The following is a 27,642-nucleotide window of genomic DNA, read 5'->3' on the forward strand; positions in this document are numbered from 1 at the left end:
TGCTACTGATACTCTTTTTAAACTTGCACGGCTTCTACAACAAATACATCACATGACTTCGAGTAAACAGAAACAAATATGTCCATATTGATTACATGTAGCTGTCAAGTAAAGTCCAATACCGAATCTCATGCATATCTCCCCAGAGACTAGGCTCTGGACTAGAAACAGCATATGGCATTTCTGTACTAAATAAACCTTTACTGTATAAAGACACATTTTAGAATCGATAGCTACTAGTCGGTATAAATTCACAGACATTATTGCCCCCTACTGGTTAATGTGCATAATTGATCATCAATGGTTTTGAGTCCATCTGAATAAATTAGCCAGAGACATTGAAACACATTTATTTTGCCTTAAGGAAAGAAACAGAATTAAAGCAAACATTGATTCGGTAAGGTTATAAAGGTATCCAATAATAAATAACTGGCCATGTTAATATCAATTCAAATGTATTTTACAGTCAATAAAAGTGAGTGATGACAATTCTTACATCATTTTAAAATTGCCTCCAGGTGAATTCATCCATTATTATGCAGCTGAGCTCTGCCAGTAGATTTAACCACAGGTGCTATTCCCTTTTCAACAAGGTTCATTATACAAATGTGAAATTCAGAGTCCCCTGGTGCTAGGCCGTCATTTAAAGGGATTTCACCACTCGACAGAACATTTGACCCTACTGTGCATAGCCGAGATTTCAGTCATTTACACCAAACATATTGAGAAAAGCCGAAATGACAGGCCAGCATATGAAGGCACCCTGTTAATATTCCCTATAGGGGAGTGGTCTCGCGTTGATTCAGTTCATTTGGCACGTTAATAAAAGCGCAGCGAGCTCTGCCGTGCTTAAGATACCTCAAAACCTACTACTGTTTACTAAACGCATATGTAGAAAAGGAGAGTGTAAAAATGAGCCGTTTTAAAAATACCGGTGTGGATCTCTCTATATATATTTATATAATAATATATAAACTCTTCTATAAGTGAGCCATTTTGGTCCTCTTATGTTCCAAATGTACAAAACACACATGTAGTTTTCTGTTCACACACACAGTGATTGCTTGTTTCATCAAGGAGTAACCTTGATTAGTGTCAGAGAGAGAGAGCGAGAGAGAGAGATGAGGGTGGAGAGCTTGGGGAATCTGAGTGGTCCTGTAAGGGCACTTGCTCTGGTCCATCACTCTTTGTGGAAGACTGGTAGAGAGGGATTGTTGGATCTAGAAGTAGGGCACCGTGGTGAGCTTGTACCACTTGACAGTCTCACTGCTCAGGTCAAAGTCCTTGATGCTGAGGGTGATGCCACCCCAAAAGCAGTTCTCTCGCAGAGACTCGGCACTGAGCACGCTCAGTTGAAGCTCCCTTTGTTTTAAGGTTTCCTTACTGTAGCCACTGTACACCAGCTGCAAAGATAAAAGTGCCAGGATTATTCCTTTATTTAATCTTCTAACCTAATATGGATACCTGTGATTTGTAAATCAAAACTATTTGCTTACAATCTGTAAACAGTTTAAGCCCTCATTATTAAAATCTTTGAAGCTTGGTTGGGTTTCAGAAGTCACACTTACCATTTCATTAAACGTGGGGTTTCTAGTCTTCCTCGCAATCTTCGTCTTGCGTTTGGAGGTTTTGTGAGGGTCTGGTAAGAGGTATGTTTTCACATAAGGGTTTGGATCTGCTCCGTCATTTGATATCTGTTTTGAGATTTAAAAAGGCGAGTGAGAATTCAGAAAAGTCAACGGGATGTTTCATCATAATTTACAAAGACCAGGATCAGTTTGAAGAGGTTTCTCATCTTACCAGATCTTTAATGTGCATGACCATGATAAAGAGTGTGCTGTTTCTGTAGGACACTGACAGCTTCACCTCACCCTCCACCCGGCCGGTGCCGGGACTCATAGGAGTCATCTCTGGAAAATGGACAAAGATTATTTAAAAACCAATAACGGAAATTCGAATTTTTCCAATCCTCATTTTAAAACCTATAGGTCACTATAGGCCATCGATATCTCCATGCATTCATGTCGAATAGTCTTACTTACGAGTTGTGTGCAGAATCTATAACATTGCATATAATAATAGAATGATTGTTTTAAATCTGATGACATGCCTGGAATTTTTTGGAGTCCTTCAACCCCCTCTGGCTTGTCATCTCTTGCAATAGGGTGGAAGAAGGTGTAGATAAGATCACACTAAGGAAAAATATCAACACAACATCAACTATTATATTTTATAAAAAATAACATTGCCTTTCATCTTGCCATTAACAAGAGTGTGTATATATTTGCCAGTTCATATGTTTATATACAGTATATGATCAATTCTCTGTCTGCCCACCTGGCTGACTTCTGCCGAACTCCTCATCAAACTGTGCACATAGCTGCTCAATTCCACCTTCCTCTTGGACGCTACATCCTTAATGTGTGTGCGGCCCAGCACCATTCTACTGGGGAACCTATAAACAGGAACAGTCATTTTTGAAGTACATCTCTAGAGTAAAGATCACAAGATTTCACAAACCATTCCTCGAAAGAGTTTGACATTAGTATCTGATATACCCTGGTAGCTTCCATAGAGGAAAGAGAATGGTCAACTTGTTGTGCAGTTCCTGGAACTCATCAAATGTGCGGAAGACAAACTGCGGCTCGCTCTGACCTTCCCTGAGCAGCCGCACTACATACGTCTGTTAAAAAAAATGACAATTTAATTCTTCCTCATTACACACAGGAGTTATGCATATTCACATTATACATACCATTATAACATTATATAAAAGAATCTTACATAGTGCTTGTCAGGGTTGTATCTCTTTTGATATGAATATATGGAGGCATCCTGTATTCGGCCGTCCTGCTTTATGGTGTATGTCCGAGGTGCGAAGGACAGGATGGGCTCGTCATTGGAGGGAAGACCAGAGAAACGCAACTGGGCCAAATTATGGATGAAGAAATTGAACTTTGTTGCCACACTACCCAGGCTGGATTCAATCAACCTGTAAGGAAAAAATATGAAGAAAAAAAACATACTGGCGAAAAGTCAAATGAACCTGATTTCTGGAATAAAATGTACCTGGTGAAGAAAATGGTTGCTTCTGCATCTGTAGTTTGAGGTTGAAGAGCATCATAAACATATTTAAGATCTTGTTCTCCGGTCAACTCGGGTAAACCTGACTGTGTCATCTGTGTAAAACACACAGTTACGAAACAGTGAGTCAATAAAGTCAATACGCAGTAAGTCCTGGATGAAGAAAAACACATCATCGAATACAGATCAATAACCATCTTCCTGTCATTAGTGAAATGGCTTATCACAAAATTATGCTGCCAAAACCATTTGCACAACACGGCCTACATGTCCTGTAGGTGTTGACAATAGAAGACTTTGTATGCTAACACAATGACTGCATTACCAGAGACAGCAGGTTGAGGAAGAGGTTGGAGTGTTTGCGTATCAAGTTGTAGGCTTGTGAGCAAAGGTCAACAAAAAGTTGGAAGCGACTCGTGGGTCTCTCGCCTCCATTGATGACGTAAGCCATGTCAGAAGTTAAGACAAAAGGTGCACGGTCCCTGCAGATGGAAAAACATTGCAGTTTGAATAACACCGAAAAAAAATACTAACTGTGCAATTTGGGGATGGAGTCTTCGCTCACCTTTTAAAACTCCCGATCATTTGTGCATGACCCAGGAACTTGCCAAAGTCTATGTGGAACATGTGACCTGTGGAGCGTAACATGATGTTGTCGTTGTGGCGGTCACAGATGCCGAGGATATAGGTGGCTACACAGCATCCTGCGCAGGTGTAGATGAAATTCTCAGAGGCCTAACAAAAACATGGATACGAAAAATAAGATCCCAGTTCTTGCTGTTCTAGAAATCTGACTCCAGCTGCCATGGATTATTATTTCGTTTGTAAGTGTGAGATTTGAAATGCACCTTCTCATACTCGTCCTCAGCAGGGTTGTACTTGCGAAGCCACTCGGCCAGAGGTTTGTCCTTGAATGAACCGGTCACTCCGTACTCTACCTGAATCTTCCTCAGCGTTTCTGAAGACGGCACTAGTTCCACCATGCCTGTGCAACCAAATGCAAATTTATGATTAATACTTGTGAAATAACTATGTAAACTATGTCATATTAATGAAAAAATTCAAAGTCGTCATTTTAAATCGAACTTGTTCCCAAGACATTGTACTTTCAGAGAAGTTTTGATCTCATGTTGATTTGAAATCAAAATTCAAATGTTTATTGAGTTTTTTCCAGCTTTTGCTTTCTAAAACGGTTACAAAAGTTTATAAGTAGATTAGAACATACCTTTATCTTTACCGGTTGAGATGCATTTGAAGTTCACGATGCGCAGGTCCAAACCCTCCTGCAGCCAGATCCGATCCATGATCCGGATCATCTGAAGGGCCAGCATGTCCTGCCTCAAATCCTCTCCAACCTAGATTACAGCAAAGAGCAACACAGAGTTGAGATAAGCATAAAAATGACTGCAAAGACTTTATAAGAAGTATAAGATATGGCCACCAGAGGGCGTACTCAAGGCCAAGTTCAAGTTTAAATGTATTTTTGTGTGCTGGCCTCTTCTAACGAGAAGATACATTTGTGTTTTTATACTTTTTTTATATCAAAAGTATGATTCCACCATTTTAATGCATCTAACCGGACAATTTAGAAGAAACTGATAACCCAACTGTCTAACGTAAACAAAACTATAGCTGCCAATTCACTAAATACTGTTGTTAGCTCTAACATTTTCTACGTGGTTTCGCACCTTAAACATGACGTTAATCTCATCTCCCAGCGGGTCTGCATTTACCAGTGCAATCTTCAGAGGTACAGCGTTGGAATTGAAGAAGGAACAGGCCTAGAGCAGGTAAACAAGAGCAACAGCACATTACAGAAGCACAACTTTAGCCTCAGGGTATCAGCTAGATTTACTGCCTCGACACGGCAACAAAGAGGGTCTTTGAAACCAAGCAGAACCAACTAGAAGATAAAGATGTTGGGATTGAGAGACACTGTTTGGGTCGTGCTGACTGTGCAAATCTCCACATCTGAAACAGGAAGGGGGGAGTGAGCACGGACGATAAGGAAGTGAATCACATGTGAATGCTTCCCATCAAAATGGAACCAAATCTGGCAGAGTTTACATGAGAACTGAAGGGACATTTGCCTCGGCTGGGTGGCCTCTAGAGAACTGTGTTAAAATAGCTTGCATAAGGAGCTGAACTGTTCGGCATCATCAAAATTGTTCTACAAGATCAATGTTATTTATTATTAATGCAAGCTACAGCAAAGTAACATTTTACTTATCAAAGGTAACGCAGACCTTTAAATCCACAGAGAAATACAGCTACAGTACATTTCTAAGTCAACATTTGCAACACATTTCATGTATGTGAAAACGATAAAAACAAATGTATGAGGCAGAACTTGACCAATGGGGAACTAAGGAGTAGATGTGCATCAAGTAAATATTTTTTATTTGGTAGGACAATCGTGGCCTAATGGTTAGAGAGTCGGACTCGTGACCAGAGTCCGGTTCGATTCCCAGGGCCGGCGGGTAACGACTGAGGTGCCCTTGAGCAAGGTACCTTAACCCTACTTGCTCCCCGGGCGCTGCAGTGATAGCTGCCCACTGCTCCGGGTGTACGTGTGTTCACCACTTGCTGTGCGTGTTCACTACTCTCTGGATGGGTTAAATGCAGAGGTCACATTTCGGGTATGGGTCACCATACTTGACAAATAGGTCACTTCACTTCATATTTACTGTATGTTGGTTTTAGGGACTCACCTTTACATTGAGTTCTTTTGCCACTAGGCTGGGGCTTATAGGAAGTCGACAGTTGTTCTTCTGAAAGAATGACTGTACCCTCTCCAAACCCTCCAGCAGCACCACCTTTAAAGAACAAAAGTTTAGATACACTTCTCAAATTACTAAAAGTAGCATTTATTTGCAGTTCGTAACCAAAACAGAAACATAGATAACTTGATTAAATTTGGCTTTTCCTATCTACACATGTATGTAAACCGCTTTTCAGATGAGATACATAATGCTATTTTCATAATCAAATGGAATCAATCCATCACAGGCTGCTTATTTATATATACATAACTATGTCTTCAGAGGTGTTTAAAGACCTTACATAATGAAGTGTTATGATTTCCTTACATTGGAAGGAGTTATTTCTATCTACATACACCTCCATAATACATTATACAAACTACATTTACATTTAGTCATTTAGCAGACGCTTTTATCCAAAGCGACTTACAGATGAGGGAAACAATGGAAGCAATTGGAACAACATAAGGACAACCAAAAGCATAAGTGCAACAAAAGAAAATTGGCCTCAGTTTTTTTTTTTTTTTTTTTAGAGAGTAGAAAAGAGATAGAAGTCAGAGCTGATCAGTCAGGTGTTGACAGAAGAGGTGTGTTTTCACACAGTTCTTAAAGATGGCCACAGAATCTGCTGATCTTGTAGCAGCGGGCAGATCATTCCATAAATGTGGAACCGATCCCGAGAAGGTACGTGAGAGAGATTTTTTACCTTTTTGGGATGGCACCACTAGATGTCGTTCGTTTGCAGAGCATGGGGATATGGCGGGTATATAAGTCTGCATTAGCGAGTGAAGGTAAGGGGGTGCCAAATCAGTGGTGGTCTTGTAGGCCAGGAGCAGAGTCTTGAATTTGATTCGAGCGACTATAGGGAGCCAATGTAACTTAGTGAAGAGAGGAGTGACGTGTGCTCTCTTCGGTTCATTGAAGACCACTCTTGCCGCCGCATTCTGGATCATCTGTAGAAGTTTTGTTGTGCAAGCTGGAAGTCCAGCCAGTAGCGCATTGCAGTAGTCCAGTCTGGACAGAACAAGAGCCTGGACTAGGATTTGCATAGCATGCTGGGATAGGAAAGGTCTAATTTTCCTAACATTGTAGAGGATGAATCTACAGGACCGGGTGGTGCTGGCAACATGATCAGTGAAGTTAAGCCGATCATCGATCACCACTCCCAGGTTTCTGGCCGTTCTGGAAGATGTGATGGTTGATGAGCCCAGTTGAATGGAGAAGTTGTGATGACTCTGTGTCGGCCGGGATTACAAGCAGTTCTGTTTTAGCAGCGTTCAGCTGCAGGTGATGGTCGTTCATCCAGAGCGAGATGTCGGCTAGGCATACTGAAATGTGTGCAGAAACAGTCGGATCGTCAGGCTGAAATGACAGATGGAGTTGTGTATCATCCGCATAGCAGTGATAGGAAAAGCCATGTTTCCGAATGACAGAGCCTAGGGATGTCGTGTATATAGAAAATAGCAACGGACCAAGCACAGAGCCCTGAGGCACCCCTGTGTCGAGATGTTGGGACTCAGCGACCTCTCCTCTCCAGGATACTCTAAATGACCTACCTGTGAGGTAAGACCTGAACCATTGTAGCACCACTCCAGAGACACCCATAGCCTTGAGGGTCGACAGGAGTATGTGGTGGTTAACAGTGTCAAAGGCAGCAGACAGATCCAGTAGGATAAGCACAGAAACTATATACGAGTTCGTATTATATTGTTCCTATGGAAGCCACAACATACCTGTCGAGCGGAGCTGCTCGCCTGTCTCACTTTTTCAGCCAGGGCACCCAGAAGCTGCACAAGCTTGGTCTGCTTTTCAAGTTCAGCTCTCAATCCAGCACCACAGAGACACAGCAGCGCGCCCAGGATGCGGTCGTAACGCTGACCGAACGCTGGGTCCTGCACGGCATCCCTCAGCAGCCTAAATCCAAACATAACCAAAACATCTCAAAAAACACATTCACTCAGTCCAATGTCTCGTGGTATAATATCATTTATTCAGAATACCAATGGTTCATTTTTAAAGGATCATATCAAAAGGAATTAAAATCTTGTGAAGTTTCTGGCTTTCCAAGAGTCAAACATGTGAAAAATGCTTCTTACATTTAAAGTGAACCTCAGAAATACAGACAAAAATTGATATGAAGAATGACTTTACCAGTAAAGATAATGCGCAATGTTGATATTTCCCAGAGCCCGTGATAACAGAAACATAACCAAGGCATTGTTGAGGTGACACTCAAACTTCACCGCCTATTGAAACAGAGATCAGTGAAACTACACAGAAACAGCCAAGGGTAATATGTTTATAGAAGAAACAATGTATAATTGGTATGTATAAAGGTGTGTGTGTACCTGCACCAGCTGAGGCAGATAATCAGCCAACTCATCATCACTGCTGCTCTCAATCCAGCTCACAGCGACTTTCCTCACCTCTGTGTCAGCAAACCTGAGTTTAACAAGACATTACGCACATAAAAATATTCCATAAGACTGTATGTACACTTGACATCTACTTCAATTGTGCTTTTTTGAAACTGACAATCCTTTGGATGAACATCTTGCCTAACTGCTATTTGTGTTTACAAAAAGTAATATCACACGGTACATAAACTATCATTTTTGGGTGTACTTTTCCTTAAACGACACCATAATTATGCTGTAAAAAAGAAACCTGTGAGACTATAAAGTGACCACCATAAAGTGACCAAAATGACTGTAGAAGGCATAACTATATCAGTGTAACAGGTCATATGATTGAAAAAACACACAAAGATAAGACCAGGAGGAGATCCATACTTTGATTCGAGAAGCTCCAGGGCTGAAACAGGAGACAGAGGAGGCCAGTTGTGCAGAAGCGAGTGGATCTCTCCCATACTGCCCCAGTCCCACCTGGGTGCACTTGCCAAGATTTTGGGCAGGCTGTATTCATAGTCCCGGCAGTAATACCTCTGGTCCCACAGCAGCTGCCTGTCTGCTCGTGTCAGCCTGGTGAAAAGCATGCAGGGTAATTTCAAAGTATACAGTGCACTTTCTGTTGTCTTAAAAGCAGGCTGCAGCCGCTCTAACCAGATGATCCACAAACCATGAAGTAAATGATTCTCAATCCAGCGATAAGAGGCACAGGAAACAAGTCACACCTCTTAAATGTGTCTGCAAATGTGCAGTCAAGCTGGGAGCGCTGCAGCTGTTGGCACTTGGTGGGCATTCAGAGACACACTTGCGTACACACACACACAAATGAGTATGGAAATCTGCCCACAGTCTGAGCGTTGTTTGGCTGTCTTAAAGCTGACTGAGCTGTCTGTTCGACCACTGCGAGATGCCTCTTCAGCTAAACAAGGCACAGCAGCAAACTGCATTTCAGCTCGAAATTCAATGGCGAGTTATTCTGTATCGTAGTCGGACACAATCAGATTTACAGTCTGATATTAATGTCACTATTTTTTTGCTAGCATTACAAGCATAAGCATTAATGTCACTGGCCGTTTCTCAATATGCGTTCTTCAGCGGTCTTGTGTCCTCGTGTTCTCGCTCTATGTCATCAATAACCGTCAACGGTTCCAATACTCAAGAACACATGAAAGTACCCAGATGTGTTCTCGATATCAAGGATGCACTGAGCACGTACAGAACCCGCTTGAAGTCCCAGAATCACTACGGCGTGTCCATCCAAGCTGTTCTTCCAAGGCCGCCTCGCAAGACCGGTCTCCACGAGAACAAAAGTCTGTTCTTTGCGTTCTTGGTGTTGAGAAACGGCCACTGTTTTTTTTGCTAGCTTTACAAGCACTTCTCTAAAAGCAATTCACATAGGGATGAATGTATTTGTGTGTCTTTATCCAGTTTGTGGCACTGACAATTGTATTTCCCAACATGTGACTGATGTTGGCAGGTGTCTGGACAGGTAACCCAAGCCAATTCTTTTCTCTAATACACAGATTCAGATCGCAACATTACTGCCTGTGGGCTATTGTATTAAAGGGTCAAATGAAAGGGCTAAAACGAATATTATCATTTGTTTTAGACGTAATTCAATGTGTATACACGATTTAAGGTTTAACGCTGTATTTTCCGCATACCGTGCATGTTTGTATCTCCTCTCTGAAACGCGCGGATTTTGAACAAAGCTCATCGCTCTGAAAAGCAAGGTGTGCTATGATTGGCCAGTTAACCAGTGCGTAGTGATTGGTCGAATACTGCAAGCGTGTGACGGAAATGTAACGCCTTTTACTATATTTGGAACATCAGGTTCCAAAGCAAATGTACTGACAGACCACCTTACTTGCGTTTACATTTTGGGGGTATTTTAGTCAAATCATACCTCGAACTGACATAGATTTGTGGGGGTGTGGTTACACGAGGCATTTCATGGAGGGCCGGGTACGCATTCGCTTTTAGATAGAATGCATCTTTTGTTCCCACTTTAATTTTTGCAATTTTACGTGTCTAATACATGCATGGGCAACTTATAACACACCAAAGACACAGAAAAACACATATTCGCACCATATGACCCCTTTAAATTACTTTAACCTGTCATTTCTATTCTATTTCTGGCATCTCTCACTGCTTTCATTCTGTCAAACATCCAATCAAAAACCTACATCTCTCCAATTCAGTTGGAATTGTATTCATTTACACAGACCCAAAAAACTTACATACAACATTAAAAGTATTCTTTTGCAAGCACTGGTATTTCCTTCAGGAAAAGCATGTCTAGTTTCATCAGAGCATTTTTTTTATGTGAACGTACCCAAAAGCAGATGTTCGTGCACACAGCTTCTCTATCTCACTCCGATCTCCTGTATCCAGTGGGTCTAGAGACTGAGTGTCTGGGCAGCCTTTCTCCTGTGGACCAACATACAGCACGTCCACTGCTGGACTGGGAAAGTCAACCTGTTGGTGGCCATACAAATATACTTTAAGTAAAGAGCAAAGCACTTTGCATCTGCATGTAGTGTACACTGCCTTGTATCAGTAAGTTTTATAAAAACATATGAGATTTTAGGACTTGAAAACATTACAAAAATGTTGATTAAGAGAATAAGAGAAAGAGCAAATGAAGAACCTGCAAGATGATCCTTTCTGTTGGATTCCTCCCCTTGCCTGCAGCTCCTGGCTGAAGGTTTTGAGGCGACGTCCACATGCTCAACAGCATGGTGCCTCTTGAAAGAAACCTAAACAACAATATCAGAAAATGAACAACTCAACATAATCTTTGTCAAACGTACAAGTTCAAAAGTGAACTTTAAGAAAGTTACAATTTTCTGAAAGTTATCACAACCCTAACACCACCTAAAACAACCAAAATGCTTCAAAATGAAGAAGGTAAATTAGCACAGCTATTAAATACTTTGTTGTCAACAATGACAAAGGCACACATGTATCCGTGACTCAGAGGATGTGCACAGTTCAGAGCAGAACCTTTGTGCTGTCGTCTCATAATTACGGTAATTTCAACGCAATGTTTTGGACTTGAATTACAGTGTCCTAACTAAGCATGACGTGACAAGCAGTTTATCTGAAGATGTATGAAGGCGTTTTGAACCAATAAGATTTTCTAGTGAACAGGGCCACACAGCAGAAATACTGTGGAAACAGTGGGTTTGTATCTACTTTCATAACAATCAATATATCCTGAAAAGTACATGGAATGCATTTGACAAACGTGAGGAAACGTTTTCCGTCTTACCGCCTGAAATCAAACAGGGGCATGGACACTTTTCCCAACAGCTCTGGACCTTTTCGTTGCTTGTTGGAATCCGGTGAGTTGTTAGCGTTCTGATTGAGAACCCCATAGAGAGAAAGACTCAACATGGCTTCCAGTGGTAACAGCGCCACCGAAATAGGGAAGTTGATCCTACAGAGACAAAGGAAGTTATCAGCACAAGCAGAAACTGGCAGTGATTCTGCTTTTATTTCCCTCTAATTCCATAAATTGCAGACATGAAGGTGCCAGTGCTATTAAAGACACTTACAGTTCATCCCATTTGATGTGGTAGAAGAAACTCTTGTATGTTCCCACTTTTTTAGACTGGACAGGCTTGAAGAGGTTCCTGCTGTTGTGTGTCAGGGCACACATCAGGTAGTATTTTTCAAAACTGGCAAACAGGAAAGACAAATTAGACTATGGCACGTACAGGAAGAAATCAATAGCAAGCTAGGCTCGCACTCATTTATTGCCTACAGCATATAAGGACTAAATATGAGATAAATTCATCAAAACTGTGTGTAAAGTATTATTGCAAAATGTCTCAATGTTTTTCATGTGGTTTCTCATGCACTCGTGCTTTGTGTGCACTCATTGAAACAACATAATTGCAAATGATACATACATTTATTCCCTATGTTTCATATTTCTGCAACAAGGCATAGCCAATCAAAAATCAAATATTTTTAGGATTATGGATGACAGGCATTACAATAAAATGTGTTTTGGTGTGGTCTATGGAAATATTTCAAGTAAAAAATCATCCGTAGGATCGTCAAAAAACATCGGTAACAACTCCAAGTTTCTCCCTGAAGAGATCAAATAATCATTCATCACAGAACCCTGACCCAGTCCTGTCTATAAACACAACCCTGCTGTTCTGTTCTCTGAGGAACTCACTAGTCAAGTCTATTTCGATCATAACAGATAAGTGTTGCTGTTGAGTGATGATAAATAAAGGCAGACATTAAGGGTGGACCACTGTTATCCAATCGGCAAGAGCTACATGAGATTAGCTCCGCCCCTGCAAGCATCAACAGTCTAGCGTTCACCTAAGTTTGATGATAAATGAACACATTTTTACTAAAAATACTCTTCACGTGACACTTGAACATTTTAGAGGGACAGCTCACCCAAAAATGACTTTTTTCCTCAGCAGAACACAAAAGAAGATATTTTTAAGAACGTTGTAAACCAAACAACACCATATCCCATTGAGTCCCATTGTATGGACACGAAACCACTAAGACATTTCTCAAAATATCTTCTTTTGTGTCCACAGAAGAACAAGTCAGTACTCAAATCAATACAGCTTTTGAACGACATGAGGATGAATAAATGATGACAGAATTTGCGAAGAGTTTCGATTCACAGGGCATGCAGCTAATGCACAAAGCTATAAATGTACAGCGTGAATTCCCAGTAGACCGCTTTAAAGTTTCTGCCAAATACATGAATGTTAAAGAATATGAAGGCAGTACATTGCAAGCGGTAGAACAGTTTACACTGGCTGTGTGCCATAACAGCCATTACAGTGCTTATTTGGAATATAAGAAGAATCTATATTCCACTAAAGGAAGGCTAAATGTATTTTATATGAGCATACATTTTTCATGTATTTAGTTAGAATGAATACAACTAATCTAATGGTTTAGACTAAAGCATCAGAAACACATCATGCACTTTTGGGAACACGGTCCTCACCTGCTGACCCAGGCTGCAGGAATGCCGTGTACAGCAAACAGGGTGAACTGTAGGTGCTCTGTGGTGCCCGAAGCCTCTTTGCTATCCCTCTCATCCTCCATACGCTCTTCCATCGAGCACGTGGGGGCAGTCGGGCAGAAAGAGCACAGGTAGAGCTTGGCGAGGTCATGTATAGCATCTGTGACCGCTGCTAAACTCTCTTCCACTGGCCTCGAGTAGCCTGAGGAGTCGAAGGAGGCAGAATACAGCATTGGTGGAGAAAACACAGGCAGTTAGTTTAAATGAACTTGTAAATATTTATATTACAATGTAACTTTTTAAACAAGAGTATGTTAAACAGTCTGAGTTCTCTGGTTGGATCTTACCGTTAACTGAAACTGAAGAAGCAGAGCCTGTGGCACCAGCCTGTCAATCAAAAAAGTGTTTATGGATCAGATATGCAAATCCAAATAAAAACGACATAGTGACCAAAAATGGCATCTGACCTCTGGAGAACGTGTTCTAGGCAGGTTGACAGAGCGTTTGAGCCTCTTGATGGCATCAGTGATGGCCGGTGTCTCAATTTTATCCAAAGCACAGCACAGATTTTTAACACACTGAACCACATGGTCCACTGTTTTATACCGCGTGCTCTGTGAAAACGAAAAGTGAGTGAGATAAATGGCTCCTTATCTATTTTCAATTTCAAGTAACTCAGGGAAATTCAAAGGCAACAGGCTACCTCATTCTGAAGGCAGATGTTGACTTGCTTATGATAGCCCTCTGTGTACTCAGTAAGTCCCTCTCTAAAGAACACGAAAACATTTAAAGGAATAAGAAAAATCAACAAGCACAACCAGCTCTTCAAAAGCCTGCGGCTTTCCTGGTCTTCAGTAGGGCAGAAGATACGATGGAGCACATTCCTACCTCGTGACTGACTCTTTGAACGGCCTCTCCACCAGGCCGAGGAACTTCTCCAAGTGAATAGGGGCGGCATCATCGTCTGTCTGTTAGCGCACACACACACAGTTAGAAAACATATATTGAACATATATTTATTAGTCTCAAGGAAAGAATTGACTGATTAATAAAATGATAACTGGTAAAGAATGAAAGGTTATTTATTATTACCGTTCGTGCTAAATCTCTTCTCATTGTGCTGAGGAAAAGGAGCTGTAGTTTAATCTCCGTCTCCCACTTTCTGCAGTTCTGCACATACTCGTGGCTTCCTAGACTGTGTTTACTGAGGGATAATATAAAAGATGTTTTAGACACATAACAATGACTCTGAATGAATAAAACCATTAACGCAGCTGGTGGGTTCAAAGCTCAAACCAATACACTAAAGCGCTGCGATGCACCACAATGTCATAACGAAAACATGACTGAAAGATCAATACAGTCAAACCAAAATTTATTCAGACACCTTTAACAATACTTTATTTGCTATAGTTTAGAACATGGTAATAAAATATGACAAGAACTTTGATAGACACAAATGGATTAGGTTAAATATAGCTGTCTGTCAGCTGTTCAATTTAAGTACACAATTAGATAATACTAATTTAAGGCAACCAGTTACCAAGTAATGCTTAATTTTGTTTAGTCCGTGGTGTCAAAAGGACGCATTAGCAAATAAAGGAAAAATACTTGGTCAGGTCAAAGTGTCTGAATAATTTGGTCCCAAATTTTCATCCATTTTACTGATAGTCCACTGCATGAACATTTTTTGGGTTTAATAGAAGAGAGAAGAGCTTTATTGTGTTTGCACACACAAGGAATTTTCTTTGGTGTTGGAAGCTTCTAGTACAGACATTCAACACAATGACAATAATAAGATTTACAGTCTAAAAGATTCTAAAATATGCATATATAAAATAAAAGACTATTGTGCAGAAAATGGGGGATAATAACATATAAGAGACATTGTACAGGGTAGTATATAGTAGAATACACAGTTCATATACTGTATGTCAGTTTATTACAGACTTCACTTACATCAATGAACTGAATGTGTTAGAATAATTTTTGGTTTGACTATACGTGCAGAGAAAATAAAGGATCTATATGATCTATAAGGAACTAAAGTATCCAAAGATCACAAAACAATAAAATAAGTCTCAAGTCAAATTTGTTAAAGGGGTCATATGACGCGAATACGTGCCCAAATGTATATGCAAGTAAGGTGGGCGTACCTTGCTCTGGAACCTGATGTTCCAAATATGGTAAGAGGCGTTACATTTTCCATCACACGCTTGCAGTATTCGACCAATCACGACGCACTGGTTAACTGGCCAATCATAGCACACCTCGCTTTTCAGAGCGATGAGCTTTGTAAAAAATCTGCGCGTTTCAGAGAGGCGGGGCAAAGAGGAGATACAAACATGTACGGTATGTGGAAAATACAGCATTTTTTAACCTTAAATCGTGTATACACATTGCATTACATCTAAAACAAACGATAATATTCGTTTCAGCCGTGTCATATGACCCCTTTAAGAATATGAGATCCAGATCCAATAAATGCAAGAGATGTGTTCAGGGTAACTTTGTATCGTTTGTTTTAGGGCTTTTCACACTTGAAATCGTTAACCCCGGGTTATTCTAAACCCCAGGTAAAAAGATCCTGGGTTATGTGTTTCACGTTTCACACTGCTTATAATTGACCAGGGGTTAAGAGATAACCCTGGGTATTCATAACCAGACAATTCACACTGTACATCACTAAACCCTGGGTTAACATTCTAATTTGCATATTTGCGGTGTCAACAGTCATGATTGGATAAATACTGCAGCGTCAAACTGACTGAAAAGAAATCGTGCGTGGTCCCTTTAAATAACCGAATGCCTTGTTCTGCATCCTAGAAAAAATGATGCCTCGCAAATCCTTTTTAAAGCCTCCAAAGACGTTACTTACTCAAATAAATAAAAAACTCAAAGGATTGTTTACACAGTGCATGGAGGTTCTGTGACTGTATACAGCTTGTGAAATGAGGTAAGTGCTGTTCAGTTTTTGATTGGGTGTCAGTTGCCAAGCGTCTCAACAGCTGGTCGTATCATTCTACCCTCCCTTCCCTTCACACTGCACATGTTTGACAGCGCAATGCAGTGGTAACCCTGCTTCGGATAACCCCGCTTCAAAATTACAAGTGTGAAACGTTCGTTTACCCGGTGTTAAAAGCGAGGTTTAGAATGAAGATAACCCGGCGTTAAATGCAGTGTGAAAAGCCCTTCTGTGTCTTGAAAGACCAGAGTCTCTTTATAATAATTGCTCATTTCAGTTTGCCAAGGTCAAACAAGGACAAGACAGCAAGCATAAAAATAGACAGAGGAACTAAAACAACACTTTCATGCTGTGGAACATGGCTTTTGATGCAGTAAACCCAGTAATACCAAGGAATACAGTAAGGGACCTAATCTTGCATTAAAAGACAAGATACTTTTTGACCCATTCCCTCTATTCCTTATTAGTGCAAGCAAACCCTCTCTTACCAATGGTGTTTGCTTCTCCAATGATGTGAGTGAAACATTTCTCTACACGATAAAAGCAAACAGCCCCCTTTTCAAGGAAACGCTACTAGTAGGGGACTTAAGACATAACACAAGACGGAAAGAGAAAGACTGAACATAGGACTCACTTCTGTAGAACCTCTTCCTGTCCGCAGACTTTGAGAACATAGCTGCTGATGTCCACCTGATTCAGATCATCATGGACCCAACACAGAGCCTGCATGATGAGCAGATCCACTGGAGAACTCACTAGAAAGACAAAGAAAACATGCCGTAAAAATCATGACAGAGAAAAATATTAAGTTGATAAAATGGTGAAATGCACTCATATATGTATAGCAATAATTGACCATAAAAACAATAAATACATCACTTACTATAACTTCTTTCACCATCAAAACATCACACAAATCAAATTCCAGGGATTATATGCAAACATACCAAAACAGGCAATTTGCGTCACTATTGCGTCAAATTCCAATGCGTCAAATTCCAATCGCTCAACACTTGGGAGAAATTGGTAGGCGTTCACACAAGATGCGTTTTAAACAACTACACACAATGAATGAGCACTGTAATAGTCCAGAGAGCTGGAGCCTTGCATTTTTGACAGCTTCTACTGCGAGAAGCTCAAATAAACAGCCACTCAAAAGCCAAAGACATCTGGCGCACGTAGGCCTACACAGACCAACAATTAACAAAATAGTGCAGATGTGTGCGATTTTGTGCTCTAAAGGAAGCAATTATTGAGGGCAGCTCATTCAGGTGGAGGAAAACCATGGCACGACAGAGCAAAAATGGATTTGGCATGAGATGTTCCAATCTCTAGATCTGAGCAAAAATAAAACCTGACACCATATTGTTCATGGTCACCCCGTGCCGTGCACACCCATTCTTGGAATGATCCTCTCTTCAGCCAACCAGTGATGCTGAGGAATGGGCTCTTCATGTCTGCCCTGTTAGTTAAGTCTAAAGGTCTGGTGTTCATGAGAAATTGGTTATAAATGACTGTGGGAACTCAATCAGTGTCTGCCATCCTCTCGTCATGCTACAGTAACACACATGATGCTTGAACGTCAGAAGATGAACGCGTGAGAGCTAGTGTGCTTGGTAAAGATTCTACCATCATATGAAATTCATTGAAAGAAGCAAGAGTTACAAGAATATATATACCAATAAGACACTTTTGTACAGTTTTGTAGAGATAGAAGGGAGAGGGTCCGATCTTGGGTTCAGAAAACAGACTTCATTTGAGTTTATCCTGGCAAAGCCATCATACACCACACGTTCAAAACCCTAATCGCCTTCAACTTCATTTGCTTTCTCTTTCATCTCAAGTATGTCTGGAATTCCTAACATTACCAAGCTAAGCATTTCTCTCCACTTTAACCCCAACAACCTCGGTTTAGCTTTTTAATGTCCCTGTTGGTATATACAGAGCTAGCATGAACACCATTAGCTGTATTCAAAGTGACAATCCATGTGAAATACTGAATAAAGGTATGGGTGATAAAGTTCAACCTCTTTTCCCCCTTCCTTGCTTGGGAACTGGGTCAGCAGTTTCAGAGGAAAAATAAGCAAGAACAGAGTGAACTTGAGAAGAAACAACACAGAAGTCCGCAACCACCTAGTCAGTTATAACAGAGAGATTCCTCAAACATATTGGCTGTCTGAGATGCAACTTCAGGGCCCGACGGACAGTGTCCCTTTTTCCCTTTAAAACCATAGTCTATGCTAGACAAAAAGAGCTATGAGGTTTAGGCAGCAACAACGGTGAAAAATTCTTTAACACAAAAGGCCAGTCTTGATTTTCTGCCAAGAATGAGGTAGCCAGAGTCTCCGCACACAAAAACGAGGCCCTGCTGTCTTCAGAACACAGCCGCCTCATGGGCAACTGAGCCAGGGCCACTACAACTCAAGGAAAAACCTTTAACATGCTTCACCACAGACAGTTACCCAGTCGAAAGAACGCGAGTGACATTCAGGCTGACAAATGAAAAACACAGCAACTGTAATAGGAGTATCAATCTGTGGAGCAGACGCACCATGACAGTTATGTAAAGAGAGAATGCATCACAGCCGCCAAGAAAAACTCTGTGGCATTGTGCCATGAATTCCTTATTTGTACACTTCATTCACAGTAGACCTTCAAAGACACAAAATGTAAAATTACTCTGGATGTCGGATTTTCACTTCAAACTAGTAGTTTGGCAAGTAAAATGTCACACAATAAGCTTAGGAAGAAACATGTCAAGATTTTTATTCAATATTTTCTGTGTAATTAATCTTTAATATTCCCACAGGTAAGACAAGCTCTCTCCTCTGTCAAAAGATTGTATGATAGTCAGAAACTCACCATCGCAAGTAAAAGTTACAGGCTGTTGAGAATCTGAAATCTCAATGGACACCTTCACACTGCCTCCATTGTCTTCTCCTGCATCTCTCTGACTGATCACAGGACTGAGAACATAGCCAGGGTTGGTAGAGAGGTTGTCATGAGGGAATTTTGACTTGAGCCTGTAAACAATAAGAAAATTTGTGAGAAGTTCAAACTAACATAGTGAACTATGATGTACCACAAGGCTGTGTCTAAGGTCCTTTTTACATTTACATTTATTCATTTGGCAGACGCTTTTATCCAAAGCGACTTACAAGTAGGAGAGCATATAAACATTTTGTCAACACGTTAAACGGTACCGTTAGTTTAGTAATTTTTATTTCTTTCTGTACATGCTGCCTTTAGGTAATAAGGGGAAACATGGCATTAGCTTTCGTTGTTACATTGGTGCCCAACAGAATGCATTTCTTGCATTCTAAACATATGTAACTTATTTTGAGCAGCTTGTAACAATTTTTTTAAATTTTAATTCAAAATTTTCCATCAAATCCATATTAGCCCCTATTGAATCATACATCATATATTATAGCATTTTTACGATTTTTTTAATAGTTTATTCTATTTAACAGTCATCATAACTCACTTTGAAATGTCTTCACAGAATGCTATGACTTCTATGTTCTGGGCTTCCTTTCCTTTTAAGACGGAGTACTTTGAGAGTACATTTTCACTTCCCTTATTACCCTGTAAAAGACAAACATGAAGTTGTTGTTACATTGATGAGCAAGCAGAGCGTTCTCTGACATTCAACCTACCAACCAACACTTTAGCCTCCACTGAGGGTGGCCAAAATCGGGGACCAGGCGGTGTGTTTCTGATTGATCGGAAGATACAGAGAATGTGGAGAATGTGTGGAATGTTAAAAAGACTTCCTCTAGGAAGGAAATGAGACAAAAACGCATATCAACATCGAATTACAACAACAACAAAAAATAAATAAATCAATCAGATCAGAAAGATCTGCTTTGTATAAGTGCATTTTCCAGTAGCCAACATAAATGTAATTTTAACAGAAACATGGTAAGATTGGGGCGTATTTGTCAGTGCCAATGTAATATTTTGTCTCAGCATGATCTCTAGTGAGACCATCTGCCTCTAACACATACAAAATGAAAATCTTTAAACCAAAAAACAAGACCGTGAGATGACAGAATCTGTACATTGATTCCAACTGTATGCACCAGAAAATCTGTAATTTTATATATAACTGTAAATAAAAAAGTCCTGCACACATTCTAAATGTGTAAAATGGACCAGATGGTGGATTTCTTTGCAAGAACAACAAAGAAAGTGTTGAACGAAATGATGATGTCCTTATCGATTTACTAGGCCAAGGCTGTAGACCTAACCTGAAGGAAAAATGAGATGCCATGTGACACACATTCACAAATTATTCATCTCCTTTTGCATACAGCTACAGTTTTACTGTTCTGGCCGCCCTATATACAAACTCTTCCAGTCCAAACAGACCTTTTCCTCAGGTTAAAAGTTTGAGGGAACTGCCAAGTAATGCTCAGGAATGAGAATATGGAGGAAGTTGGATCACACAAAGTTCGGCGTGAACTTAAACTGAAATAAAATTCCACTGTCATAACATCAGCCTGCAGTAGAAATGATGGTGAATGCAACTTCCTCTCTATTATCTTTATCATGAATGCTGATCTGAATAAACCGGAACTTCTCACTGACGTCATACATTTCAATAAATATGACTGAGCTTCCGTCAGAGGTTTAACAATCACGGACGGTGCTGACAAAAGAGCACTTGCCAGTAAACGGTGACTAAGCCATTTGATTATAGGTGTAATTATTAACAGTTACATTAAATAAACAGTTACCAATAAACTGAAGTAAACACTTCACATCCAAGGTACGTTTTGAAGTAAGTTTACAAACATACACAAGAGTACATGAGCTACTGTGTGGGCTGTGGGACAGACATAAAAATATCCAACAGGACTCACTAAACCCAAAACATTATAAAAAAGAAACCATATTTGACGATGTGTTGTAACTTGAACCACTACTCATGGAGTAATGGCTACTTGCACTGAGCCTGTTAATACACAACAACAAACAGAGCTTTTGCGCCGTGTGTGCTGATAGGGCTTGAAGTATCCAGGGCTTGTGATAACAGTATCTGATGTTCTTTGAGGTAAAGCAGAGTAACTGTACACCGAAGATGAAGCTAAGATTAGTTTCCGTGCTCTTTCGCACACTCTGTGCACTCTGAAAGAGGGCTGCCATGGCAACGGTGAGCTGCGCTGCCCTCCTCTAGGCATGTCAGGCGAGAACCCATGGGGAATAAAACAGCTAGCTGGGGCTTGTCTCAACTAATAGGATCAGCAGCAGCAGTCTTTATGGCTCAAACAGGCGAAGACAAGAAGCCATGTACTATAAAATACAACTTGAACCAGATTTACATGATTCAAAAATATGATGCTATTCATTTTTACTAAAACTTTCAAGGGAAGACTATAAAAAAAAAATCTGCTGTCATTTACTCACCCTCTTAGGATTTTAAACCTGATTGACTTTCTTTCTTTTGCACAACACAAAGGAAGATATTCTTTAGAATGTTGTTAACCGGCATCCATACACTTGCATTGGTTTTGTGTCAATACAATAGACGTGAAAAGGTGCCGACGTTGTTCAGTTACCAACGTTCTTCAAAATGTCTTTTGTGCTCTGCGGAAGAAAGAAAGCCATACAGGTTTGAAATGATAAGAGGGTGAGTAAATGATGACACAATTTTCTGTTGAAAATTTGGGTGAATTGTCAGAATTGTTGGGTGAACTATCACTTTAATGCCGGCTTCAGAGTACACAAAGTCAACCTGATTTTGGCACGATTTGTGTATCGCAGGGATTCGTAAATGTCATGAGATTTGATCGTATTGTCTCGTATAATCTCTGATGTTCCACAACGTCCTGACAGAAAGACTAGCATGTTTCCTTTTTTCCTCATCGTTCACGACGGATTCTACCGGAGCACAGATGTTCCTTTATGCACAGCTTTCAAACATGACAAAACAAAAGAGAAACAATGATATGTGTGCTGCTATGTGGAATTGTGCGATGAAGGAAAGGTTCGTGGAGCTATGGCAAAATTCTTTTGCCCGATTCCTCAAGCAAATACCACAACAGAGAGATTAAAAGTAAATGTTGGTGAATGATAGCACAGGGGCTTTGCAACCCGGTGCAGAGTAATTGGAGCATTAAACTAGTAATTCATTCATTCTGATGATGCATCAGCCAACATAAAACACACCGCTTCAGCAGCCACTGTTTGTTTACGCTCTTGTTTGTGGAAGTTACTAGCAAGTTCCGCCTTCTCAATAACATCATGCACATCGCAAAGGCGAATAGGTATAGATGGATTCATCGGACGCACGCACCTGGCCCAAAGTTAACTTCGGGTCTGTGTTTGGTTACAATTCATTTTAAATTTAATTTATATTAATATTAGTTTACATTTAGTTTACCGCTGAACCAGTCTAAACTTACCGAGAAGCAACATTGACATTGTTTAAGTTCAAAACAAAGCAATACTTTTGTAGTAAAATCAAGTCATCTAACACAGTGACTATTGTTATAGACTAAAAAACTGTGTAATCTAAAGAGGGCATTAGTTTTGCACTGCATGGGCACAAATATGGGAAATGTGTGACAACAGTCAATTGTCCTGCTCAGAAATGAACATTATGAAACAGGAAGTGGGATTTCTGGGAAATACCACACACATTTATACACCAGCCCCATAAGAAATCAAAGTCCCACACACTCCTCTCAGGAAGTCATTCTTTATTTTGGCAATCGGCTAAAGTGTTTCTAAGGAAAGAACAAAGATAAAGCAGGGGTCTAGATAAAATGTTGGTCAAGTGAAAGAAATCAAGCACCATTTGAGCTCAAGTTCCAATCAAAAGAAAGAGAGCAAAAGTAAAGATGCAAGGTGCCCACCATTTAAAATAAAGCATGACATTCAGCATTTTATTTTTTTGCATTTTTATATATATTTTTTAATAGGCACATAAAGTGGCAACATCCATCACAGAACAACAATGTATAATGAAGTTTCTCTCTTACCTGTATGCTTGGGCTGTGAGATGTTGAGGTTGTAGACATGTGAAGGGACTGGCTTTTAGTAATAGCCGCCCCTGTTGATGCTCTTCTGGGTTGACAGGATGCATGAACCGTGCACTTCACCTCCATTGGAGGACTGCTACTATCCACACCCTCAGGTTCATCTTGAAGAACAGCATCCCATGGGTCCTTCGCAGTGATAGACTCCTCAATGTAAGGACCACCTGATGCATTGGGTGCCTCATCCACCTCCACCTTGCGCTTGCTCAGCGGGTCCAAGTCCAGCCACTCAAATTGGCTGATAATAGGAGTTTCCGAGGGCTGGGGCACAGGCTCCAGGGACTTGGCAGTGTCCGAGTCTACATCCATGCTGGAGGACCTGCCGTTCTTCAAGTATTCCGAAGTGCTGGCAATCTTGTCGAACAGCTTGGCCATTTCTGGGGTGACGGCCGGCTGCGAGTAGACCAGAGCAGCAGGTGGCTGGATGGGTGTAAAGGAGAGGAAGCGGGTCGGTTGGGCAGGCAGACTAATAAAGGCAGGCATGGCTGGACTAAAGCCATTCTGGAAGGAGCACGGAGGCTTCGGGAAGGGAGCAGAGGGGAAGATGGGAGTCTGTTGGTGTGTCAGGGTCGGTAAAGCAGAGTTGGGCGTCCAGTGGAACGAATTAGGGTTGAACGCATGACCTCCAGGATACGATGCGCTGAGATTGCAACCTAGAAGAGAAGAAGGTCTTATAATTTTGTTTGTGCCAAAAGAGTCATCCAGAAGCAGCTTTTCCAGCTCCTCCTTGGTCAGCTTCTCAAAATCGATGTCTCCAAACTTGTCTTTTTCTTCTTTCTTCAGTGTTTCCGATTCAGGAAAGACAATGAGGTCTTTCTCCTGCCGGCTAGGGGATGTCTGTGTTGTTGCATTGGGGGCCGAGGCTGGGAGTGTGTGCTTTTTCTCACGCTGAAGTTTTGCTAAGGCATCAGCCTCCATGCGCAAAGCCTCCTCCTTTCCCACGATCCCTCTGGGCCGGATCACCCCCGGAGAGGCTGGCCTGTCAAACTTAAAGCCATTGCCACTGGATATGTGGGCCATGGTGTCAGCTTCGCCTTGCTGTGTACATGAGGAGACGGGTACAGATGGGTTCCGACTGAGGCTTTACAAGAGGTTCCTGTGAAAAGAAATTGAGAGAACATTACAATGCAGATTCAGTAACTTTGGACATCAAACCTTGATGATGTCATATGGTCATTTCAAAGTGCTATGTGTTCTGTGCCAAATATGACGTATTGGTAGTGCTACTTCTACAGCAGTGTTCATTCAATATAGCAAGATGCTGTGAGCTATTTTCAACAAATCAAACAACCTGCCCATTATGGAGTGATTACAAATGAGGCAAACAGAGCCAGCCAAAAAATGCACAAGGCCATCAAACACAACAGTATCATGGAAAAGGCCTTCAGATGATATCCAAACTCTTCACACGGTGCAGAATTACGACAGAATGTCAACCAGATACATAGTTCTGAGACATTTTCAGGTGCACAGACAAATGAAGCATAAACATCTACAACCAAATACAGCCGAGTTCATCCAAGTGGCCAGCGAGGGTGTGTCAAACTCTAGATTTAACGGGTGAATGGCAGGCGGTTACAAACACATACCAGACATTTCCCCTTAGTCTTACAAAGCCGAGACATGCCAGCTTGCAACTAAAAGAGGCCCAAACTCAAGAGAGAATTGGGCTTGAGTTTCGTATTCACAACTTAAGAAACAGACTAACTTTGTGAAAAAATAAACCTGTGTTGGGTATGTGTCAACCAGTGGTGATGTAATAGTCGATATATCTACACCTCTTTAACAATCGGAATCAACTTTGCAAATCCTGAAAATTATTTAATCATTTATTCACCCCCATGTCATTCCAAACCTGTATGACGTTCTTTCTTCTGCAGAACACAAAAGTAGATATTTTGAAGAATGTTGGTAACCAAACAATATGGACCCTTATTGACTTCCATTGTATGGACATAAAACCACAGACAATTTAATGTTCCACAAAGAAAGAGTCATACACAGGTTTTAAATGACAAAATAACATATAATCAAAGAACAACATGAACATGCTACACACTAAGATAACTGAGATTGTTGGTAACAGTAAAATTTCATTTTACAAAGACATTACATTTTATCCCAGTGTCGCCAAGCCTGGCCATCAATACACCACTGAGGCCATTGTGCACCGTGAGGAATTTAACATGCAAGCCTGATCTCCTCTAACCATTGTTCACAGAAGAGACTGAGCATGTCTTATCAGTAAGACAAACAGCTGAGCTATTGCAAGCAAGCACATCCAAGTGTGCGAAGACATGCAGCTCAATATTCAGTTTGCAACACTTACAAAAGTTGACAATACTGAGACCAATCCCCAAAGTACCAAATATTACGACAAGTACAATAAGTCATTTTTATACACAGTCAATCTTTCATAAAACCAGCATGTAGTTGACATATCACACCCTGTTCTCAAAAACAACTTGCCCGTTCAAAACACCCCGTTTAAGATCATAAACCGCTTTATATGTAAAGATCACAGTCTCAGCTCTTCTTTTAACAAAGTCAGAGAAAACTTAACAACAAGACAAGGTGGCTTACTCTGCACTGTCTGGTTTACCAAACCTTTGCAGCGGAAACCACGTGGGAACAGTTTCCACCCCTCGGGGTGCATGCCTCGCTGCACTGTTTTAACAACGACAAAACAGTTATTTTTGTACTCAAAAACCCCCTGATTCAATGCTTTTTAAAGCGAGCCTTTCTTCTTAAAGGACGTCAGCAAAAAAATGTTGTCGTCTTCACTGTAAAACGGTTTTATCTGGCTCCTGTTTTGCTGTTCAAAGTACAGATGTTATTCTTAATACATAAATGACTAACTAGATCATTGCACAAGACTATGGAAGGTTTAACGGTGCATTTAGTGACAAATGATGTTTTAGGAAAATGTGTAAGTGTTTAAACCTGTCATGCTGCTTCTTGTCTGAAAAAGTGCTCACTGCCTGATACTTGAATTTAGGGCTACTGGGCTGTATATAGGGATGTCATTGTCTACCAACCCAGAAGTGCTTTGAATGGAGAGTAGGACTCTGAAAAACACCAAGCTGGGTGACTGAAGCTTCGCTAAGAACTTGCAAAACATGTTAAGAGAAGACAAATATTTCCCAAGTCAGTGAGAAAGTTCACAGTGGGTGACAAAAGAGGGAATAAATTATAGACGGCACAATACACTTCTCTTATAATATGTGTAACTTGTCATTACACAAGACAGAAAACTGCAGGACTGAAAAAGTTTTGCATGCTTAACTACACCAGCAAGCATACCCAAAGCACATGATTCACATTCATATAACTACAGTGACACAATATCATAACACAAAAGCGTTCAAGCTAAAGTCTGGCTTTTAACAGGCAAAATGTGCTGAATCCTCACATTTTAATGACCCCAATATAGTTATGCTTTGCAAAATCCACGACAAAACCTGCTTCGCCAGTATGTCTGCCCAACAACAGAGATTTACTATAATCAATTATTAAACATAACTTCAAACAGGAAGAAGTCGTAATAGTTACATCATGTTTCGGCATATAACACTTCATTTCTGAAGTTACCATATAAGCCCTTCTGAGACAACTACATTACCCATGTTTACTATTTCAGATGAACATCAAAAGATCAAAATGGAAAAGAAACCTATCTAACTTAATACTCGTAAGTGCATAATCAAAGTTCCGACGATGTTTGAAACACATTTAAATAGCCTATCAAGGATGCAAAGTAAGAGAAGTAAATCTAATCGATTAAACACAGCCACGCAACTATAATAATAAACAGCCCCCCGAGATTGCCAATAAATACACCAATGCTACTAATGTCGATGTCAACTATGTAAATCATCTGCTAGAAATGTGGCAGATAAACATCACAACATTCTTTACACTTAGTACAAAACAACTTAGAAGACACTTTAACAAAATATCTCTCGTAGGAAGTTGTTTTCTAAACTTTTCGCAATGTCTGTGCAAATGTTCCGGGACATCGGCGCGCCAGCAAAAGTAAAAACACAAGCAAAAGAGAAACAAACACCACAAACACCGCCGGCGACCTCGCGCACACAGGTGACGGCTAAACTTAACGTATGCGCGCTTAGTTTGTGTGAATAAATGACGATTCCCACCTTCAGACTCTCGGAGCTTTGACGCTGCTGGACATTTTCCTCCAGCTGGAAAATTTGCTCGTGTAGTCGTAGACACAAACGTCAGTTCCTGCTGAAGACGAGACGGCAACGATAATAGAGAAACAGCGACATCTGTGGGTAATATACGATCTCTTTTAAGTTTTCACAATCGCTTTGGTGCCCTGCTCAGATCACAGTGAGAC

General features: G+C 40.7%; 1 protein-coding gene across 2 annotated transcripts; it reads right to left on the reverse strand.

Annotated features, from left to right (window-relative positions):
- Positions 1 to 334: 334 nt before the first annotated feature.
- pik3c2a (phosphatidylinositol-4-phosphate 3-kinase, catalytic subunit type 2 alpha) lies at positions 335 to 27,529 on the reverse strand. Of its 2 annotated transcripts, none has more exons than XM_057347790.1 (33): positions 27,440 to 27,529; positions 23,226 to 24,378; positions 19,724 to 19,824; positions 19,099 to 19,259; positions 16,871 to 16,991; positions 14,364 to 14,475; positions 14,160 to 14,239; positions 13,975 to 14,038; positions 13,739 to 13,885; positions 13,619 to 13,658; positions 13,254 to 13,473; positions 11,818 to 11,940; positions 11,532 to 11,699; positions 10,908 to 11,016; positions 10,593 to 10,735; positions 8,639 to 8,827; positions 8,195 to 8,288; positions 7,998 to 8,092; positions 7,580 to 7,760; positions 5,796 to 5,900; positions 4,773 to 4,865; positions 4,310 to 4,439; positions 3,933 to 4,069; positions 3,650 to 3,819; positions 3,410 to 3,566; positions 3,070 to 3,179; positions 2,785 to 2,992; positions 2,559 to 2,683; positions 2,338 to 2,455; positions 2,111 to 2,192; positions 1,801 to 1,910; positions 1,569 to 1,694; positions 335 to 1,403 (listed from the first exon to the last, which is right to left on the reverse strand). In XM_057347790.1, the coding sequence occupies exons 2-33, from the start codon at positions 24,300 to 24,302 to the stop codon at positions 1,221 to 1,223; spliced, it is 5,079 nt and encodes a 1,692-aa protein (XP_057203773.1). In that variant the 5' UTR covers positions 24,303 to 24,378; positions 27,440 to 27,529; the 3' UTR covers positions 335 to 1,220. The 2 variants fall into 2 exon arrangements, with proteins under 2 accessions (XP_057203773.1, XP_057203772.1); XM_057347789.1 differs by lacking the exon at positions 27,440 to 27,529 and adding an exon at positions 26,226 to 27,393.
- Between the last annotated feature and the right edge of the window lie 113 nt (positions 27,530 to 27,642).

The sequence above is a fragment of the Triplophysa rosa genome, linkage group LG12 (assembly GCF_024868665.1).
Source record: "Triplophysa rosa linkage group LG12, Trosa_1v2, whole genome shotgun sequence".
NCBI lineage: Eukaryota > Metazoa > Chordata > Actinopteri > Cypriniformes > Nemacheilidae > Triplophysa > Triplophysa rosa.

Coding starts and splice junctions, on each gene's coding strand:
- pik3c2a (XM_057347790.1), bottom strand. CDS start 24,302: ATGGCCCACATATCCAGTGGCAATGGCTTTAAGTTTGACAGGCCAGCC. Junction 4,070..4,309: donor CTCAACCGGTAAAGATAAAG/GTATGTTCTAAT, acceptor TTGGTTGCACAG/GCATGGTGGAACTAGTGCCG. Junction 1,911..2,110: donor AGGACTCCAAAAAATTCCAG/GCATGTCATCAG, acceptor TCCATTTTCCAG/AGATGACTCCTATGAGTCCC.